The sequence below is a fragment of the Gavia stellata genome, chromosome 16 (genome assembly GCF_030936135.1).
Source record: "Gavia stellata isolate bGavSte3 chromosome 16, bGavSte3.hap2, whole genome shotgun sequence".
Classification (NCBI taxonomy): Eukaryota; Metazoa; Chordata; class Aves; order Gaviiformes; family Gaviidae; genus Gavia; species Gavia stellata.
The window spans coordinates 12,040,339-12,062,421 of record NC_082609.1 but is presented as its reverse complement, the minus strand read 5'-3'; the positions used below and the strand labels follow the sequence as shown (position 1 = coordinate 12,062,421).

The 22,083-nt window shown below is 50.3% G+C and overlaps 1 protein-coding gene across 1 annotated transcript in view; it reads left to right on the top strand.

Annotated features, from left to right (window-relative positions):
- The window catches only part of SH3PXD2B (SH3 and PX domains 2B), a 76,389-nt gene that overhangs the window by 20,976 nt on the left and 33,330 nt on the right, over positions 1 to 22,083 (top strand). The window contains exon 3 of the mRNA XM_059825252.1: positions 13,167 to 13,242. Coding sequence (XP_059681235.1) covers positions 13,167 to 13,242 — 76 coding nt within the window. The remainder of the gene's footprint in view (positions 1 to 13,166; positions 13,243 to 22,083) is intronic.

Here is a 22,083-nt window from a genome sequence, read left to right as displayed (position 1 = left end):
GACCCGTTTATATTGCTAAATCTGTATGATATGGTATGGATCGTAACGTGCACACCACACATATCGTGGGCATCTAAGAAGTGGAAGCATCTGTGCAGTTTTATGGTGGGTGGGAGATGTAAATAAGAGCTGGGAGAGACAGAGGGAGATGGTGGGCCTGGGCTGGTCCTGCCCTTGCAGAGGGAGGTGATAAAGCTGAAGGGACGACGTGTTTTTCCACAGTCTTGTTACTCACTTCTTTTCTGTGCCTTTTATTCAATTACATCAGGCTGTTGCAGGTCTGCCACAGTGCTGTAAATCACTTCTCCCATGCTGGCTGTTGAAAGTGCTTTCGGTGAAGGATGTCTTGGAGTCCCCTTGCAAAGTGAGGTGTGGACCTCTGAGATGATCTCCCTGGGGTCCCGGTGGGCCTGGGGACGAGTGAAGACTTTAACAGCTTCCTCTCCCTTCCCAGCGCTCTGCTCCATCCAAAAAGCAATGCTCCTTTTCTCTTACTTTACTTGCATGGTTTTTTCCCTTCTCCTATATGCTCTCTGCCCGGAGGCTTGTCTGGCTTCTCGTTCCCATCGCTGGGATCCAGAACAGACTTTTCCTGGGTATGTGGCACGCATCCTGAGGGAGGGACAAGGAAGGCAGGTCTGTGCCAGCTGCAGCGAGGCTGCTCCATCGGCTGGACGGAGAACCTCGCAGGGAGAGAAGGATGGGTGTGCAGGATCTGCCCTTCCTCCGTGATTCATGCCTTCCAGCCGGCCGGCAGCAGGGAGGGGGACCTCGTTAACCAGAAAATGGAGAGGGGAAAACGTGACGTGATGCCAGCGGGTGGATGCTGTAGGGCTCTGGCAGCCAGCCTGTCCCCTCCATGGTGCTGTGGTGACTCTGTGGTTTTCCTGCCAGCAGCTGCAGCTTTACTTCGCCGCTGCCGCGGGGGTGTTGCAGTGCTGCTGGATGCATGGCACCCCTTCTTCTCATCTTCCCATTGCCTCGTGGCTCCCATGCATCCCCGGGCTGCAGGGTGCTGCTCTACACCCTGTTTTATGGTAACTTTTATATTCTGGTGATATCTAGGATTGCCACAGGAGCAATAACCTACGTGAAAAATGGTTTCCCTTGTGATCTGGCAGCACGAGGAGAGCCAGCATTTTCCCTGTCTTAATTCTACCTCCCTGAGCCTTTCTGCCTTACTGGTACAGTATCTTGAGGCCTTTGCAGTAGGGGTGAGTCACTGAGTAGTGAATTATAAATGATATTTATGGCTGTCTTTACCTGGCAGCGTGGAAATTACATCTTGGAGATTAGGTTTGAGAGGTGTAATTAAGGTTGGTGAATTTATTGCTTTAATACTGCCTTTGATAGAATATTTAGGGTTTGGGCAAGAAAAAGCTTTCATTCAAATGTCATTTTTCAGTGCTGATACAATATTAGCCAAACCAGGTATTTTTTAATATGCAAGGTGCTGTTGTGGACCTTATGGAGAATTCCTTGCGCTCCTATTTTCCTCTGTAAGGTCAGCTTGCTGATCATTTACCATCAACCATGGTCTGGTACTTGACCTTTTTGGAGAGGAAGAAGACATTTTTTTGTAGCAGACCTTGAGAAACATCTCCCTCAGCAAACAGTTTGGGTGCAAAGAGGTTTGGGACCCCTCTGGGGCTGATGCCCCCTCCCCAAGCTGGCAGCAAACCAGCCCATGTACCTCTGAGCTTGGAGTGGCTCCAGAAGGGTCAGGAATGAGGAGGAGGAGGAGGGTGGAGGTGAGACCTCTCCCTGTCATCTGCTGCAGGCGAAAGTTCAACTATAGTTGGTTCAACTATATTGTGCAACTTCACTCTCAGGTAGGCGGACAGCTTGCCCCAGGCACTGCAGAGCCATCCCAGCCGCTGTTGGTGGGGGCTGGCTGAGGTGTTCAGCCTTGCAGAATGCAGCTGCCATTGTTCGATTTTTTGGTTTTGGTTTGGTTTTTTTTTAGGAAAAAATATTGCTGAAAAATGGAGGAAATGTTTTTTAGAAAATTAAGTTGTGGGTCTTCCTCCCTATCTGAGAATTTCTGCCTGTAGAGCCACTGCTGCAGTGGGCATTGCCCCTTTCCTGCCCTGGGGAGCACCGGAGTGTGGAAACTATCAGCACCTCTGGTAGGGACCCAAAATCTTGGAGTTCTCACCCAATCTCAGTCACTAGAAAGTTGCAATCATGTATTTTTTTTAACTGCACGCATACATGCTGAAAATGGGTGATGAAATGGCCACTGAAGAAGGCTTTGTGTTTGGCCATGCGGAGTGCCAAGCCAGCTAGGAAGCTGTGCAGCTCTTCAAAATGGTGAGGTTTCCTTGTCCTAAGCTGGGAGGAAAGTTAGTGTTTAAATTTTAGCAAAGAAAGAAACTCAGTTCTGTATGTGTAAAACATTCTCTTGGTTTTTACTATTAATTTTAAAAAAAAAAAAGTTTTCCCCTTGATGAGTCACTTAAAACATTAAAAAAATCCTTTTAATTTTAGTGGTTAGGTTTTACCATTCAAGTTGAAACGTTAATTGAAATGAATACTCATCTGCTGATCTTTCTTCTTGGCAAATCAGCATTTTCCAGTTCCCCTCCTCTCCCTCTCCCACCGCTCTGCCCACCTCCAGGAAATAAAAAAGTCCTGTTGGAAGGTTCCCAGGGAGCTCTGAGGTTTCCGTTTGGGGAGCGACTGCTTTCCACCTGCCAACAGGTAGCTTCTTTAAGCCCCAAAACCATGGTGTGTTTTTATCAGTCAGTGAATTTGGCCAGAGGCTTTTCAGGTTTTCTCTCTTCATATCTCTGTGGTGAGATTACACTCAGAGAAGAGCTCTAAGATTAGGGTGCTCTCAAGGTTCGTGCTCCTTAGGGGTTTAGTTATGCTGGAAAACCTTGGCACTGCTTGATCTTCCTCCATCCTGGTTGGGTCCTAAAAAGGCAGATGCAAGGTATATGGTTTGGGTTGAATTTTGTGTGTGTGAAATCTGCATTCTCATGTTCAAACGCACAGAAAGCAGCAGGGTTGCTGCACTTTGCCTGCTGCTGGGGCTCCTCCGCCGTCCCTCTGTGTTTGCTGGCTCCAGGCCCTGGCAAAGCACGAACACCCCGGGTTAGGACAGTGTTCTCCCTGGAGTTGCATTGCATCCTGCTTTATGCAGTCCCAAGGGCTCCCTGTGGGGTACCCCAGCTCCACTTCTCGGCACTCGCTCAATGCTTCCCTGTTAAGCGCATTAACTCCTCCATAAGCTGTGAGGGCTGGTCTCCTCCATCAGACATCGCTTAATGGCAGCATTCTGGTTTTGCAATAAGCGGAGTTTCTTGGTGAGCTCCGGCCCTCTGGCAAGGACTCTCTGAACTCAGAAGTGCTCCGAGTCCTCTCCTGCCATAGTGCGGGCAGTGGCAGTGCCAGGTTCCTGCGCCTGCCCTGGTGTTTCGCTGCAGCGGCTGTGGGTATGCACTGCCTGCAGAGGCTTCCTGCCCAGCTTGGGTTTTTGGGCACCACTGAACTTGGCATCTTTAAATCCCACTCTTTCTGTAAGTGGAGGAATACAAGGGCAGAGTGCTCCATGAGGGAGACAGGCTGTTGGTGCAGAAGGAGGTGGGGTGGGGATGCTGGTGAGTTCACGCGGGAGCTGGGCTGGTTCGTGCTGTCTGTGGGGCTGTCCGCCCGGGGCTCCAGGGTTTCATCAGCTTCTGTCTCTGATAGACGGAGAGTTTTATTCTCAGGTGGGAGAGGGTGGAAAGGAGCATGGTCATGCTAAGGACTGAGGCCTATCTGTTTCATATGGAGACCCTGGTTTTGGCAGTTAAACCTCAGGGGTTTGCAGGGTCTCATTTTCCACCTGTGTAATTGCACTGGCTGCAGTGGAGCTGCTCTTGATGGACAGCACCATGAACCCAAGCAGAATGAAATCCTCCCTTGCGTGGAGACAAAAATCTCTTCACATTGGCCTTTCTGCTGACTGTGCTTGCTTGGAAGATGGGGTTTGTGTTTAGGGAAGGAACAGCAGGGAAAATACATCGTTAGCAAGAAGCCTGATGCAAGAGGAGGGTCATGAGGCTTGTGTTTCTGACCAGCAGCGCTATTCCAAGTGGTAGGACTGCAGCTTGTGCAGCCCTGGCTGTAGCTCAAATGCCTCCTCCTTTGTCTCATCATGTTTGGGCCTGCCACAGATTTAAAACTTTGCATTAATTTCAGGGAAGGAATGTATGCCGGTCTGCTTCCCCTCATCTGTAGTGGGGAAGGTTTTTGGGAAGGGAGGGGTTGAAGAGAAATCAGATCATGAGCTATTTGGGTGAGAAGCTAGGGACAAGTCATCCCAAAATTTTGGCAAGTGTGTGCAGCTCTGAGTGGGGTGGCATGTGCATAAAGTCTCTCTGTGACCTGTCACTGAAACACTTGACTGAAGGTTGCCTCTTGGTGTGAAGCACCGTGTTAGATGTGAACCTAGATCTGGTTGGAGTGTTTGAGCACAGCCCTCCCCTTTGCTGCGCCTCGGCTGCTCAACACACGAAACAGGGCAAATGTGTTGGTATTTCTCCACCATTGTTTGCATTTCCACAACAGAAACTGAATCGCATGACTTCCCGGTCTTCCGAGCACGTGTACTTTGGGATGCTAGAGAGGAGGATGTGGGTGAAGATGAATTGTCTCTGCAGCCTTCCCTATGGCTGCTGCTGCTGCTGTGACAGCTCCAGCGATGGTTGTGGTGGTGGTTCTGTGGTCTTTGGCTCCAGGCTGGGGCAGGTGGCATGGCTCTTCCCTGCTCCTGTGCCGAGGCTCCTTCCAGGGGTACTTCCCGGTGTGACACAGCCCCAGCTGTGCTGGAGGGACGTTCCCATGGACGGGATAGGGAAGAGGAAGTGGTGCAGACCAGCGTCACCCCTGGGTGTTGCTGCTCTGTTCCCAAGCACATCTACCGGCAAGAGTAATTTCCCACGATTGGGATGCCGTGGTGAATTATGGATGCCATACTGGTTGTTTGGTGGCGATAATGCTCTGCTCCTGGTGCCTGCATGGAGTGTTGCAGCTTTCAGTGCTCATCTGTGCAGTCTGGGACCTGCCTACCCAGCCTAATGCCATGTAGAGGCTGCAATTATCAGAAATTAAGTGGAAAATGGATTAGTAAAGTACTGTAAAGAAAATGATTACTTCCAGGATTCAGCACCAATGAATCGAACGTAAAAAGTGATGTATTTTAATCACCCAAGAAGCAGGCAGAGGGATCAGCAGCTCTGTGAGGAGGCTGTGTTAATGGAGATTGCTTGGTGCTCTTCTCCAAATTTGAGGTTTTCTTTTTTTAAACACTAAACTCTCTCCTTAGTCTCCCCCAAATATATTCTTGATAGGTTTACAAAAGGAAAGAAAGCAGGCAGTGCTTTTTGGGAGTTGTTTGAGCCATTCAAAAATGGGTGATGATTCAGGATCCCACCGTCTTGAGGTGTCTCACCTGATGCCTTACTGGAGCTGGGTTTGGGGAAGGTGAAGCTTTGTCTGCCCTCTGGTTCCTTTCTGGGTGCCTCAGTGTGGGCACCCGGAGCTACTTGTTGCTTTTGAAAACATACAGACTTCGAATGTCCTGAAACATGATTTTTTTTTTTTTAATGCTCTTGGAAATGCACTGTGTAGGTGAGCACAGAACAGACACAGAAATTTCTTCGGGGAGCAGGGCCTGGCTTGACCAGAGAGAGATGTATCTGGAGATGAGGGTATTTCTCTTTCTCCTTCCACGACTCTCTCTTTCGCCCATCTGCTGCAATTAGCACATGGCGTTGGCTGCGATGTTGGTATCAGTGACTAGAAACTCCCATCCTCTCGTCACTAATAAACAAACACGATAATCTTTTAGTCATTTCTGGGGGTTTAAGTTTCAAGGCAGGATGATAAAACAGGAGGCTCCTTACACCGAGGTTAATACAGGCTTTTTAGTGGTTAGATGCTTGGGGCCGAGTGCCTCCTTTGCTGGGAATCCCGGCAGCCCCAGGGAGCGGGCAGTGCCCGTTGTGGTCTTGATTGCTTCAGCTGGAGCTGAGCACCGCTGAGGTTTCCACTCAGAGAATCAGTGGGTGCTCTAGCTAGAAACGTCTCCCATCCCGGGCAGTGGAAGGTTTTTGCCTGGTTGCTTTTGGAGGACCATTGCACTTGGACCAAACCTGTGGATGTGAAGCTGCCACATCCTCCAAGCCCCGGTGCACTGGCAGAGCCTGCCAACTCCCTGGGTTTGGTCCGTGTGGTTTATGGGCGAGCACCCGGGGTAGCACAGACCCCGTGCTGACTCGGTCCTGGGGCTGCCCGGGGCTGGGGGGGACAGTGCGGGCGGAGGGATGCGTCCTGCCCAGCCCTGCGCCCGCTGCCCTCTCTACGCCAGTGAGCTATTCACAGGCACCAATGTCTCCTCTGTCTAATGCTTTCTGTGATTTCATAGGAAATTTCTCTTGCAGTGGCAGCTGCTGACAATTTGTGTAGCCCTTTTTTTTCTCTGACCTCAGTTAATTCTTTTTTGTCTATTGCTGAGCAATGCTTAAAGTTTTCCATCAGGTTTTCACAATCCAGCCTTTGTGATGCCATTTCCTAGTGCTGAGGAGGTCAGGATTGCCTCCGCCTGGTAATGTGTAAAATTCCCTTGAGCTCATCCCTTGCACCAGAAGAGCAGGGACGGGGGAGAAACTGTACTCATCAAGAAACCGCTCAGTTGTGCTGCCTGCCCTTCAGCTCCCATTACAGCCTTTGAACAACCTACTCGGTTTGGCCGTTGAACGGGCATTACGTGGTGCCACACCGGGAGACTGAGCCCTTCCCCAGGCTTGACCTCCTGAGCTCAGTGTTGCCACGCTTGGGATCTGAGCTTGCTCCACGTTGGTCCTTCTGCCTTTTGGGCTGTTGTGTTTTCACCCCATTTCCTCATAGACGGTCCATGTGGAAGGTGCCTTTCATAGGATTGCAAAGACTAAACATCAGCAGCCTGCGAGCCGCTGCCAGATGTTGTTCTCCTTCCCAGACTATCTGCTTGGCAGATGTTCCCCAAAGATCTCATGCTCCAGGGCACGAGGGTGCTTTGATCTGCAGGAGCCCATTTGCACAGTCTCTGGTTCTCAGCATGCAGACGTGTCCCTCATCACATCCTGGTGTGGCCACGGTGCTGCCATGACGGCAGGCGGTTGCTGGACCTGCGTCCCTTTCCCATTGCATTTGGAGATCAGTGGGATGCTGACCCTCGGAGGACTCTTCTTCCTGTAAGAGGAGACCTGACTAATGCCCTGCTCAGCGCGTGGAGGTCAGGGTGAGCAGTGCGTGTGAACATCCCCCTCCGGAGTTCGCCGCCACGGGGACAGTGGGGCACGCGGTGTGCCCGGCTGCCTGCGGCATTCCCTTTCTCATGAGGGACAGGGCTGATGGGTAGTTTCGGAGTGTGGGATGAGAGCAGGCTTGGCTCAGACCCATCTTTCCCCCATGGCAAGCTGCTGCCTTCTCTCAGCAGGGAGGCTGTTGCTCTCACAAAGAGTCTCCTGTGATTCTGCCGCTGTGCACTCAGCCGGACTGTGAAGCCTTTTGTTGAATTTTTTTTTTTTTTTCCCTTTTCCCCTCGGGTGGTGTCAAAACTGACTTCTCTGCTCTGGATAACAGACATGTCTGGTGGAGGCATGGGTTAGGTCAGCTCTCACTTGCTAGACCAAGAAGGAGGAATGTGGTTTTATGCCGAACCTCAGTCACGCAGCCAAAGCAAATTCTGTTGATAAGAGAAGGGGGAACTTCCCTCACCCCGTGCCTGCAATTACGGCTCATGGCCTAGCTCTGACATCGGCTCCTGGTGTTGTGCAAGAGTGGAAGAGTTTGTTCTTCTCGCCCGGGTATTTCATCACCCCCTAGCCCTTGCTGGTATATCTTGCTGTTTGGTGACGTGCACCACCCCCTCCATAAGTTGGCAAAGACTTGCTTTCTCTTCTGCAGCCCTGGTACGTGCCACGCCAGCCCTAATACTCAGTAATGGAGAGTCTGGGCTTTAGAGCAGCTTGAGAAAAGCAAATCCCACGGTCCCCCGGCTGCAGAGGACTTGCTGCAAGAGTAATCCTGTGCCCTTCTGGTTCATCATTATCGGGGGAGTGCAGGACCTCTGTGTTGACCGTTTCACCCTGACATTTTTCTTTCTACCAGATCAGATTTAAATGAAAAATAATTTTTCTTTCCCTCACCTTTATATTTTAGAGGGGAAAACTTTTCCACTTTATTGTGAAAGCAGAGGAGAAGCAGCAAAGTGATGACACACTTTGTTACCTACTGGCACTTGGCTTGAGGTTATTGGGTTTGGTTTTTTTGCAGACACTTTGCTCTAGGTGAACCTGCTCTGGCAGGGGGGTTGGACTAGATGATCTCCAGAGGTCCCGTCCAACCCCTATCATTCTGGGATTCTAGGAGTTTGATTCCAGCCGGGAAGCACTAGGGCCTGCTTGCAGGCTGTTAGACCTGGGGCCCTGCTCCTCTGGCAGACGTATCCCTCTGGCATTACGCCGTTTGCATGGTGTATCCCCCTGGCATTACACCATCAGCTCTTATTTGGGCAAAGCCCTTCCTGAATGCTCTGCTTCCCGGGAACACTGCTGAGCACATACATTCCCCTCTCCCCTGCGGCCCGCAGCACTCTTAATTGATTCAATTAGGATATTATCTTAGGAGTTTCCTGTTAATGAAGAAGCTGTCTGCCCATGTGTTAGCTGTTGATACAAAGCTGTGTTTGAAAGGCTTCCTCTCCCCGGGTGGCCCCGCTGGTGTTATCGCCTGCCCTGTTAATGGGCAGCTCGGCCGTGGGGACAGTGTGCTCCCATGACGCGCATGAAACATTGGAATAGACTGCCCAGGGAGGTGGTAGAGTCACCCTCCCTGGAGATATTCAAGGAGCGTGTGGATGTGGCATTGTGGCATGTAGCTTGATGGACATGGTGCTGTGTGGTGTTGGGTGGGTTGTGGCTTGTTGTTGTTGTGTGGTGGGTTTTGTTTTTTTTTTTTTTTTTTTTTTCCTCCAGGTTGGACTTGATGATCTTACAGGTCTTTTCCAACCATAGTGGTTCTGTGATTCTGTGACCTTCAGCTGTGGCTCACTCCAGAAAGGCTCACTGCCCAGACGTTTCTGGGTTAATAAGAAAAAGAGCTAATTGATAAGATAAATTGGTGGTGGAGAAATAGCAGGATAAACGTGGCTCTGTGCCCTATCCTGACGTGCTGTTGTGGGGAGCCTGGCTGCGGGTCGGATACGCTGCTGAGGCATCCATGCCCCAGTCCTGGCTTAGGGAGCCAGGGCCCGGCAGCCGTGTCATCACCCTCCTGTCCAGCATTACTGCAAAAGAATTGGTGAAAAGTGTGAGACAACAGTTTTCTGCATAACAAAAGCACACTAAAATGCTTTAAACTGCATCTGCTCCAGTTTTTCTTTTTTTAAAGATTCTGTCACAAATACTTTAAAATAATCTTGGAAGGGGAGAAACAATAGGGTTATTGTTTTGGTTTTTTCCCTTCATTTTTTTCCCCAACCTGGCTGAGTGCATTGCTGAGAGCCAGACTGGCTCTTGGCCTCTCTGCGCTGTCCCGTGCTCGGCAGGGATAGCTGTGCTCCAAAGGGCTGTGTGTCTGTCTGCCTCTTGCTTGCCCCGTCTCCCCCTCTCCCGGGATCTTGGATGGCTGGGCAAGTCCTCCCTTCTGGGAAGGCGATGTGAACAGTTTTGTTTGGAGCTTGGATGGAAACCCTCACTGCTGAGATGATTTGTGTGAATCTCCCCATGCCGACTGCCTCCCTTCCGCAATTCCTTGCCTGCTAGGCAGTGCGTTTCCCTGCTGAGGCTGGGGAGAAGGGTGCTCTCCCAGGAAACCTGCCCTGCCCTGCCTTGTCGCTGGTGTGCCTCCATTTCTGCAGACCGTCTTCTGATGCCTGTCTGTGCGTCCCTCCCCCAGGGCTTGTGGGGTTGCTGCACTTTTACCCTTTTTCCATCCCTTTTCCAGAGCTGTGCCTGCTCTCCTGGGCTTTCCCAGGCCAAGAGCAATATCACAACCTGTGCTGTAGTCCCCATCCTCCAAAATCAGCAGGAGCAAGGTGGGCCAGAAAGGGTACAGGGAGCCTCAAAACCTAGAGACCTGCCAGCAGCCTTTCTCCAGGTCTCTGGAACATCTCTCAGCCCCGGAGCTGACCTTTTTCCATCGCTGCTTCGTGCTTTTCCTCGCTGCAGCTTTACGGTGTGTAGTGCTACGGAAGAACCGTCAGTCCATGACCCACAGACTGGATTTCTGCAGACGTGTGCTCTTGTATTTGCTAACGCAAACTGCCTGCCGTGGTTACAGCCGGCGCTGGGGTTGTTTTCTTTGGAGTGGGTTTTTTAGCTGTTCTTCAACCACAGGCTTATGCCTAGTAAAACTGATGAACTAGTATTTGCTGCTGCCTTCTCCGAAACTGCGTGATGTGGCAGCCAGGCTGGGTGGGATCCATGGGACTGACCCTCTGCCTTGCTCCTTCCCCACCTTCTCCTCTTTCTGTGCATGCCTCAGGGTGCTCCAGACACCTTGCAACCTCTTTTCCTCCCTCCAGCAAGAGAAGAGAAAGCAGCTTGTGAGAGCACAGGCATAATGGTACCAACCCACAGCAGGCAGTGCAGGGTCTGGTCAGGCTGGGGTGATGCTGGTGGCTCTGGGCTGGGCTGGAGGGGAACGGCGTGGCTGCAGGGAGAGCGTCCCCATGCTGACTCCTGCTCACTGAGCAGCCACTGCAAGAGGCATTTTTAGTCAAGCAAAAGGAAATGGAGAACTTCTGGGTCGAAGTTCTGGCCGGGTTTGGTGGGATCACATGGTCGGGAGCAGATCTGGCCAGAGGCACAGCCCAGGCACGTGCATACGGGAGAAAACACAGCTTGCACCATTTGTGCCTTGGAGGCTCTCAGTGCTCCGGGGAGCGAGAGATCCTCAGCTTGCATTCAAAAATGAGGGGAGGGGAAAGCTTCCAGTGACTCAAGTACTGCGTTGCTTAACAGCAATCAGATGTGCAGTGTTCATGACTTGTTTTGCTCACCCTTCACCAGTCACAAGCTTTCCCAAGCTCTTCCCAACAGGAGGAGCAGGGCCAGAGGCACCTCTCCGCCGTGGCACAACATGGCTGTTTTGCAGGGTAACAGGGATGTGGTGTCATCCTTTATTTTTGTGGATTGAGGGAAGAGCAGGAGGCCGTTGTGTGCCCAGGGAGGCTGGGAAAGAGGTGCTGCCCTGGGAGCCTGCAGTGCCTCGGGGAGGTGAGTCCTCCCTCGGCTGCTCTTGGGCTCGCCCTGTGGCTGCTGGTAATGTCACCGCAGGACCCGGTTATTGCTGAGTCTGGAGTAATTTTCTTTGTTGTAAACCGTTTAAAATTTGTTTTGAGAAGAAGCTGTAAATAGGGTCCGTTTGTGCTTAGTGTCGTCCTGGTTTTAAGTTGCCTTGTTTTCATTTTGAAGAGAATATTTGAGAGCTTCACTTGGTTTTCCTGTTGTCTTTGGGAGTGTTGGGGGAGATTTTTATTTCTTCTCAAAATGTAGGAAAAATACCTCCTTCCTTCTGCCCCCTCTCCACCAAACCTCAAGAATTTTATCCCAGTGCATCTGAGATCCAAGAAGAAAAATGCAAATATTGCATGTGCAGGGGTGCAGAGGACTATATCGACAAAAAGGGCTTAGCTTTAGCATTACAGCACTTTAAACAAGCTTGTGCCTAGGAGTAGAGGAGTCCACAGCACTTAGCTAGGAGCAAAAACCTCCTGTAAAAAGCATGTGGAAAAATAGGTGCCAAAGAACAAGAGCCATGAAAAGCAGGGAGCCAGGTAGGACACATCCCCAAGGCATGTTGGGACCCCAGAGTTTGGCCCTGCACGGACTCCCCGTGGTGAAGCGGGTCCCGACTTTACGTGGCGGAGCAGCAGACAGGAGGGAGCATGGCTTGTGCATCTGGCTGCTCGGTGGTGCCCATCCTTCTGCCAGGCTGGGTGAGGGCTGCCTGCAGATGCCTCTCGTGGGATGAATGGCTCTGGCTCGAATGGCTCGGGCTCTCTAGTTGCATAGTTTTCTCTTTGCAAGAAATACTTTAAATATTAATTGTGCCAGAGGAGAATGGCTGTTTAGACTTTGTAGGTGCTCAGGATGCTTCCTGGGCAGGTTGTCTCCAGTGCTTCCATAAGTGCTTAGTTATTTATGCAGAGTGTGGTAGCTCCAATAGGAGAGGGCGAGACCCATTTCAAATGCCCCGGGGACCAGTGAGTTCTTCAAGTGATGGGAGGCAGAGCTCAAATCCATGCCCCAGAGAAAACAAGGGAGAGTTTGTGTCTCCATCCCCTTCCTTCCAAAATAGGGAGTCTCTGAGTGGTTGGATGGATGGCTGGGCATACTCTTTCTCCTCTTCTGCTCTGTGTAAAGTGCAAAGCCCAATCCAAATGGTGTTTTCCAGCAAGATCAAGCAAATGAAATGCTGAGGACGTGGATCCTGCCAGGGCGTCGGTATTAAGCACCGTAGCAGCTGCAAGGAAGTTGTGTGCGTGTGCAGACACCCGACAGGAGTGGGAGCTGGTTATCACCTCTCTTTGCTGACTAAACGTACTAAGTGCAGTTGCGTCAGTCAGGAAATTATTTGTTTAATGCTGAAGATCCCATAAAACATTCATCCCTCAAAGCCTTTGTAGCACAAAGCATTACCCGAACTTGACGTATAACTTTATGGCCTTTTGCAGGCGAACATGAGTTGGTGCTGTGAGTCCAAGTCAGCTGTAGTCCAGGAACTATGTCAGTGCTGTGCTATGCTTGAGCTAATAATCTTAAAATATGCCTTTTTTGAGGAGCTTCCGACTTCTAGTGACCGAAGTCTATCAGGATGAAACTTAATAGTAGAAATGCAGGTTACATAAATCACCTGTGCTGAGCAGAATGATAGTGATAAACAACATCAGTGGTGAGAAATGTCTTGAAAATAGTGGAGATGATGCTAAGATTTTCTGCTTCTGGCATTGCTTTGGATGTGCCTCCCTCGGCACTGCAGGTTGCTGTACCCTGGCTGATGGTGCTGTGCATGATGTCTAGGATACTGCTGGTTGGAGAACAGGCTTCACCTCCTCCTGGGGAGAGTGGCCTTGTGTTGTGCCAGTTAATCACTGATTTTAATCACCTCTCTTGCATTTCTTTTTCTAGATGCAAATGCTGGACAAGTTTCCAATGGAAGGAGGGCAGAAGGACCCGAAGCAAAGGATCATCCCCTTTCTGCCAGGTAGGCGAGTGGGCTCCAGCAAAAACCAGGCTGGTTTTGGCATGGCAGGAGCTTTTTCCCAGTACATGTGTGAGCATGCACGTGCTTTAGCTCTTATCTCCTGAATTATCTGAGCAATAGCAAGTTCTTGGCTTGCACCGTGTCCATTAAAACATCTGTATTTGTTAGCAATGTGCCCAGCGAGTGTTAAACCCTTCAGTCATTCTGTCTCCCTCCAGAAAGCATTAGTGGGTGACTTCAGCTAAGCAACCCCGCTTGCACAGCTTCTGCCAGGAGCAGCCCCGCAGCAGCCTGCTTGTTTTTGGAAGGGGTCTGGCCAGCACAGCACAAGGCTGATGGTGATGTGAGGCTCCCCAGGAACTGCTCATATGCTGGTTTTCCTGTCCCATGCAACTCAAAGGGCCATCCAGAGAGAAGGAAATAACAATTGAATTCCACACATTAAATCAAGCTGATTGACAGCCTTGGCTTCCTCCCATGATGTTCAGGACCGGTTGCTCAAAGACAGGATTTTTGTGGCATGACGTGTGCCCTGCCAGCTCAACATGTAGCTGAGTGTTTGTGTGCCCAAGGAATAGATGCAATGGTCTGTTGCGAACTTTGCGGTGTGGGGGATTGCTTGTGTCTGCCCTTTGGTGCTGCTGCTATGGAGGAAAGAAGAGCCCTAATGTGCCTTGCAAAAATAACCAGCCTGAGGGTGCCCTGGGAGTCTTTCATGCACCCATAGCTAATGGCTTTGACCACAGAGTTGTCTTTCCCCCCACCCCCAAGTAGCTAATGGGCATATTTAGAAACGTCGCAGTACCATAATCACTTCCAGTGACTGTTAGGTCCATTTAGTACAGCCCTTTGTGCTGTGCTCTGCCTCCTGGCTTTTCTAGAAACATAAAGGCATTTAGTGGGCTTTAGTTTTCTCTGACTGGTGTGAAGAAAATAATTTACGCCCCTTTCTGAGCAAGAGAATCTTGTCTGGGTTTCCCATAGAGGGATTTCCAATTCTGGCTTGTCCTTCCATTGTAACATCAGCAAAAGCAAAGCACACCTGACATTAATACAGCAGAAAAGCCCTTGCTGTACAAGTACTCCTGCCAGCAAGGAGTGGGGAGGAAAAATGGAAGCCAAATTGGCAAAGGGCATAACTTGGAAAAATTGGACATACGGTTTGGCTGTGCTGCACTTGCAGAAAATTCCCACCAAAATGCTGCTATTTTTGGAAGGCAGTGATTGGGCTCGGGAAGCCTGGTCGGTGCACTGCCTCTCGCAGCACATGCATCAGTATTTGTTTCTTCTTCTTGGTGTTGAAATAGTTTCCCTTCGCTAAGAGGCATGTCACTGGGATTTCCATTGAAGGAAAAGGGGGGTTGAAGGTGCTGGAAAATCAAGCTTGGCTCTTGTGTAAGAAAGCAGTTTTGGGGCGTTAGGATGACCATCCTCTAGAGGAGCTTGTGCATTTGTGTGGGTCTCTGCAGAGACGTTTGCCCTTTTGCTCTGGTCCCCTTTTTGCAACAGGATTAAATAACACCGTTTTCAGAGGTAGTCACACGTTGACTAGGAAAACCGCTAGTTCATTCTTCTCCCAGAAATTTTTCTTCACATTTCATTTCTGCAGTGGCTTGCAATAGCTAAAAAGAGAGCGACCATTGATGCGAGGCAGCTGGCACCTGCAGCTTTACCACTTGTACTTTCAGGTGCCAGCACAGGGCAAGGGGTGGTGTGGTGAGAAGATCCCAGCACGGGATGGTGTCCTACCCCCGAGCAGGAGGTAGCCACTGGAAAGACAGATAATCTTGCATCTGCCTGTCCTTGTGGGGCAGCTTCACAAGTCCTCTTGCTTCAGGGAAGTTGTGTTATTAAGAAGTAGGAATCAGGTTGCCTTTGCCCTCCTGCCTTTGCTGCACATCACGGAGCAGTCAGGAGCTGGTGGCTTTCTCCGGAGCAGGTCGATGAGCTGTACGTCCCTAGTGAGATGGCTTGCAAGCTGTGTCTGCTTCTGAAAGAGGACTGTACTTGTGGGTAAGGGAAGGCTCTTTTAATAGTTGCTGGCTGTGCTAGAGGTTGTGCAAAGCAGTATGGTTCCTTTCTAGAACAGTTCTTTTCCATTCCCAAACTGGAAAGGCAATGGGTTTTGTTACTTACAGCTGAACCCGAACTTTTCCTCTCTCTGCCATCCAGGTGAGCTTAGTGCAAACAGCCTGGGTCTCTTTCTCTGCAAAACACGGCTCTGGTATGCTTAGACTTGCTAGGGTTTTGATTATGTTCAGCTTCTGTGAGTACTGCAGTTTGCTCCCAATCCCATTTTGAGCAACATTTTTAGCATCTGAATTTCATTACCAGTGGAGATTTGGCTCCAGTGGTTTACTGAAAGTATGCTGCTTTCTGGGAAGTCTGTTGTAGAGGAACATCAGACATCGTGGCCACCGCAGTTCTCAAAAAAGTCACCTGCGACCCTGTGCCTCCTGCAGCTCTGGCTTTCTTAGCACACCCTTAAGTGTCCCAAACTCAGGGTCACCACCACGACCTGAGAAGGTGCCATCTGGGTTCGTCTGTCAGGCTGGTTTCCTGGAATGGGAAGAGAGTTCCATGATTACTCCGTAGTTGCAACATCCAGCCCACAGGAACTCTGTTTGCTTTGTGTTGTTTTGTTTTTTAATGTTTGCTTCGAGGATTTGACTTCTTGGAAATTTCTAGAGACTTTGGGTCTTTTGAAGTAGGTCTCTGGTGGCATCAGAAAATGCTCTCATAAGTGCAAGTCCTACAGCCCTCTCAGCTCTTCTGAAATGGAGTCATAAAGCTGGGTCCTCCGAAGCGGAGCAGAGCAATTGCGCTTGAGGTTTGGGGCCAGGGGTTGTCCCTTCCCAGGTGTTGGCACCATGCTCATCCCGTAGCACGGCTTGGTGGGGTCTGGTTTGGCCTGGCAGGACGTTGCAGTGCTCCTGCACTGTGCCTAAAAAGCCTCTGCCGCCATATAGGGGAATCTGAAGTGGACTCTTGGCTACTTTTGCTGGCTTTGAGCCACTGGCACAGCCTGCCCAGCTTCATGTGGTGCTGAGGATGGCCCCTTGAAACAGCTCTGGTGGCACCCAGCCCATGCATGGCATCGACTGCGGTCCCTGGAGCGGAGTCAGGAGCAGCTGGCGAGAGAGCATACCTGTCACTGCCCGGCCCGGGGGATGTCGTGCTGGGCAGTGCCGTCCTTGCCTGCAGGAGTCCACACTAAGGGTTACACGCGTGTTGGCTGGGACATGATGGTATGGAGACCCCAGGAAAGAATGAACTAAGAAAACAAATGAGCTCAGTTGGGCCCGCTGTGTAAGGGCTGTGCCAGATCTTTCAGGAAACAGCTTTTATAAGAATAGTGGAGCCTTCCAAACTTCGTACAGCCTGAGTGGCCTGGAGCAGATCCTGGCCAGTCTGCTTCGCTGGAAACGTGAACCTCGGCAAGGAGGGGTTGCCTGACGCTGAGCTAACTTTGGCTGTAAAATTGCTTTTTAGGAAGCTTTAACTACGGACAATAGTGAACTCCCAAGAAGGGAGGAGGAGAAGGGGGGTTCTGTGGGATCATTTTAAAAAGCAGAATGATGCCTCCTTTCTAGTGGCTTCCCAGCCTGCTAACCTGCTCGGCATGGACATCAGTGCTGCCCACATACTTTGGGGCTTTTCTCTCAGAACAACTGTGGGGATGCTAATAGCTCCCCCCCCCAGGCCCTGTGAAGGAGGTGGACAACTCATCCATTTTCCAGCTACAGTACCTGACTTTCCCCAGTCCCATTGCGTCTTCATCAGAGCTGGAGATGGGGCAAGGGTCCTAATTACTATTTTCTGCTCTAGCAAGTTGGGCATTTCTGCCGTAGCACTGTTGGGTGGGCGGTCCCAGGCTAGCTTGCAGCCCATAATCAGTACGGTTGCCTTTTCTGTAGGGTTTCAGCTAACCCTGCTGATGTGCAGACAGTATTATCCCAGGCAGAGTGCTGTGCTGAAGTAGTTGCTCTGCTCCTGACTTTTGAGTTATCTTTAAACAAACTACCTTACTTTTTTCTCGTGGCACTGTAGACCATAGGAGAAATGGCCTTAGAAACATTTTGCTCCAGTGAACTCTTACATTTCTCAGTGAATTCTTGCATGGATGGGTTGCAGCAGGGCTTTGGAGAAGGTTTTGGGGCATCTTTCGATGCAGTTCCACTCTCTTGATCATGAAGAAAAGCTGCTGAGTCTGATGGGAGAGCCAGAATTCAAAGGATTTACTAAGTAGGAGACTGCCTTTCCTCCTCCTTGTCTTCCTCTCAACCCTTTGTCTTCGCAGAAATGCCTTTTTTGCAGTAGGAAGGGTAGCAAGGCCATTGCTGTCCTGTGATAGCAGAGAGCGAGCCATTTGGGGTAGGAAGCCAAGATACTGAGGTTTGCTGCTGAGCTAGGTGGGGAAGAAAAAGTATCTTCTCTTGCATCAACAAACTGACTCAGTGATGCCCTGAATTGCTTCACTGTTTTAGCCCAGGCCAAAATCCTTCTCTTATATCATAGGTAGCACCCCTTGGAGCCTTGGGGGCTCCCCGCTCCCTTTCCTTCCATGGAGACTTAGTCTCTTTGACCTATTCCTCTGGCCACCTCATCCAACGCCTGAGAGATGTCTTGCCCCATCTCTTGTTGTGGTCTGTAGTTTTCTCAGTAATTATTGACAAACAAATAGGACTAACTGTGCTCCCTCCAGCAGGATCTCAAACCGTGAGGGTGTAAGGAGCTGTCTTGATAGGAGCACTGCTTAATTCGGCTTCATTTCATAATGTATGGAACTCCATGCCTATGCTATACTCAGGACAGCCCCAGAGGCATGTTGCTGGTCCCCCTCCTTTTCACCAGGATATGTGCACAGCGCAGGACTTAGCCAAACAGATGCTAAGTTCAGGGCTCCTGGAAACACTGTCTCCCATGCCTGCTTCCCTATCCTAGGAATAGCCCACGTAGCTGGCTGCTCCATGGGCTGGGACTAATTATGTGTACGTTTGGGACTGCCTTTTTCTGAAGTGAGTTTGGAACCCGTGCCAGGGAAAATCTGGATGTGATTTGAAAGGTGCAGAGAAGTGAATTCTTTCCGAAGCAGTGGGGCGGGGGGAGAGTGGGGGGAGTCCTTCAGGGTAAAGCAAGAGGCACAGACGGCTTTCCACTCTTGAAATATCTGGCTTGGTTCGTGGCCATGATCGGCAGGGTGATTGTTTCGGGTTCTCTGCCCCTCCAGCTTGCTGGAGATCCAGTAACAGCCTCTGGCTCAAGAGGAGCCTCAACCATTTTGCTGGTTGAAATGCCTCTGCCTCGTTTTTTCCAGCTTCTTACTCCCCAGTATAAATTCAGCTCTGCCTGGAGAATTCCTACAGGAGGGAATAATTTACAGAGCCCTGTTTCCCTACCTGTTTGTTTGGAGAGATTAACCCCTCTTGTGGCCTGCCTGCTTTATCTCATACTGCTGGAGACCCAAATTCCTTATCAGCCCTTTCCCCAAGCTCTCCTCTGACACTTTGCAGTCCGTGATGAATGGCTGAAGCAGGGGGGCCACGCTGCATCCATCACTTTGCAGCCCCTGCTCTGGAGCTGCCGCCGCACCCTTTCCCCTTGGTCAAGCAGATATAGCAAAGCAGCTTTGATTAACTGCAAAGGGGGGGTTCTTCCAGTCCTGGGAGAGCAGAAGCTTTCTGGCACCGGAGGAGTTTTCGTGGGCAGACAGAGTATCTTCAGTGGAGCTCTTCTGGCTGGTGCCAGCTCCGCTGCATGGGGGACAGAGCTCATGACCCCCAGGGATGACCTGCAGCGGGTGGTGGGCACCAGCCCCCTCCTCCCCAGCTGGGTACGAGGGAGGCAGCACACCAATGTTATTTCTGCTGTTGAAGCCCTGAGCCCAGTGATGTGCAGCTTAAATGCGGAAGGGCAACCTCTGCTCCAGCTGTTGGATAGGAAGTAAAAGCCAGCAGATTGTCCCCCTGTGTCCTGGCTGGACTGTATCAGTGAAAGGACTGTCACAGTGGGGTTTTGTGGGGGAAAGGAGTGCAGGAATTCTGGCAAAGGAAGGTTTTAAGGAGGGATTTGAAGGAAACCATGCCAGCGGTTGAAGGAAACTATACCATGGCATGGCAGTGTTTACAGGAGAACTCTCCCTGGGGTGAGGCACAGCATGGGACAGTTGGGACAACAGCTATTGTGAGACAGTGCTGGCTGGCCTGAGGTTCGCGGGGACATGCTGAATGGATTTGCTGCCTATTCATCACGTTGGATGAACTCCTGCTGATGAGTGGTGGGCCTTTGGCCATGGTGGGTGGAAATAAGTAGCAGTGGTGGAGGGAGCGGAGTGCGCCCGTGTAAGAAGGGAAGAAAGGAGGCGTGCACCTGCGTTGGTGGGACCTAATGCTTTGTAACTGGGGAGCTCAGAACCATCCCAGGAGGCTGTGAGCTCTATCCACGGACTGATGGAGTCTCGAAACAGGATCAAGGTGCTTTGCTGTGGTTTTCCAGGTTTCCCTCCCAGCAGGGTGAAGAGTGCCGGCTCCCTGCCGTCAGCCCAGAGCTCAGGGCAATGAAAGAGAGGAAACGGAAGCGCTGGGACAATTTGAGCGCCAGAGCTGAGCAGATGGTGCCAGGCGGGTCAAAAGGGAAGGGCAGGAAGGGGTCGGACAGGGGAAGGGAAAAGCAGGCATGAGTGTCCATAGCTGTCTTTCCAGGCTGTTTGCAAGGTGTCCCCTCCTCTGCCCGGCCGCTGCCTGGCTGGAGAGACGGGACGCTTGCTGCCGACTCAGAAGTCCTTCAGATGTGGTCAGACGTTGGCTTTGTGGTAGGTTGGAATCTTTTTGTTAGGTTTCCCCCTTCCCCAGTCCCCCTCTGAGAACTAGCTGGTGCCCCCAGTGCTGAAGCGCCTGTCCTGGTATTTGCCTGGCTGTAAAAACAAATCAGGGTCAACAAGGAGATAAAACAAGTCAACAAATGCTCGAGTCGGCAAGGGGAGACAGAGACGTGGCTTCTGCTGCTTTGTTACTCTTGAATTCGTCTTTTCTTTGGGCAGGTAAAAACCTCACTTGCTTGGAAGCAGTCTCCGAAGAGCACAACTGGCTTTGGCCACAGCCCAGGCATCAGCTCAGCGCCGTGTACGGCATGGGAAGGGCACAGTGCTTCTCCTTCATGGGGCTGGGGAAGACTGGCAGGGTGAGAATTAGCATCGCTTGCCCTTGGGATTTCTTCCCCGTGGTGAATTCTCTGCCAAGGGCTGTCACTCATGCACTGAACCTTTCCTGGGATGTTTGGGGCATAGGGGACACTGGGATCTTCTTCTGGACATTGCTGTGGTGGAGGTCCTCTACCTGCCCCAGCTGCTTTCATGTTGTGTATAAAGCACCCGGTGATTTCTGGAAAGTACTGCATAAAAAGCTGGATACTTTTATTATTTTTGGGTGGTGAAATTGAATTTTGACTTTGATGTCCTGTTCATGTAAATATTTATGACAGTTTATTTTTTTTAAATTAAACTAATCCTTGTTACTCCAAGGCAACTCTACAATAATAATCTGTTCTGCATTGCTTAATTTCCCCAGCAGCTCTAATCAGCCAATGAGTGTATGAAATGTGGTATCAGGTATAGACAGAGAGATGTAGACAGGGAACGTCCACCCGCTTTCACACTGAAGATCAGTGCAGAGAGACTTCATTTGCTTTGATTTTTAAGGAGTTGCATATATCTCAGCTCTCTCCCTTTCAGTTTTATTCCCTCTAACTTTAAAGGATGGGTTGTGTTGGTCAGACTTCCCCAGTCAAAATGCTGGTGGAGAATAATAACGCTGCCAGGTTGCTCTTAAAGAGCAGACGCATGCAAAGCACCTAACTTCTGCTGGGAAAGAGGGGTAACAAATGTATAGCAAGAAAAGCGTGTGCAATGCTTTGGTGCATCTACAGTGATATTAATGTAATGTCTAATAAATACATTCACTGGAATAAAGTGTTCTATATTCTACTGAAGAAAGAACACTTCCTAAATTGTGACTTGTACACAGAGTGTCTTCAGAGCTGTTGTCCTCCTCAGGGGCACCACTTTTTCCCTGTACGTATTAACAGGTTTTCAAGATCCAGAAAAAGCAGACAGCATATTCTGGAGTCTGGATACTTCTTGTGCAGGGAGACTTGCCAGGGCAGCCACTCCGTAGTGGTGCCTTATCTCTGTCTTCTTTTTCCAAAATCAACTTACTTGACACATTCCCTGGTGATAAATGTTCAGTCTACTCATAGCTTTGTGTTTATAAAGGACAGTGTATTTTACCACACTTTCTTGTGCAGTGACTTTCTTGTGTGAGCAGGGAGGGAGACATTGCTCTGATTGCTCATGCATAAGATAATGTATGTAAATAAGAAAATCTAATCATTTCTGAGTGCTTGAGTTGTGGCAAGACTGAGAAGCTGGTGAAGTGGAGCCTGCAGCAGCACTGACCTTACCAGCCGATAGAAAACCCCACTAATCAGCAAGATGTGCAGAAGTGCCTCACATGTCTTCCTCTCTGTATTCCTCACGTAGATGTTGAGGCTGAGGGCAGGAGCACTGCTATGAGGATGTTAGGAGTAAAGTGAGTCTCGCCAAAGGATGATCTTAATCAAAAGGTAGAGGTGGTAGTTATTTTTGTCATATTGGAGCAAATTTTGCTGAGTTTGCAGGCATCCAGGAGTCAAGGATCCAAACTGCATCAAGGCTGTCCTTGCTCTTGCTGGATACCGTGAAGGCAGCTGAGATTGCTCCCCCTTCGATGTCACTCTGCATCTCTCATACTGCAGATTTACTGAGTGAACAGTTCAGCCAACTGGGAAACTTCACTGTGGAAAATC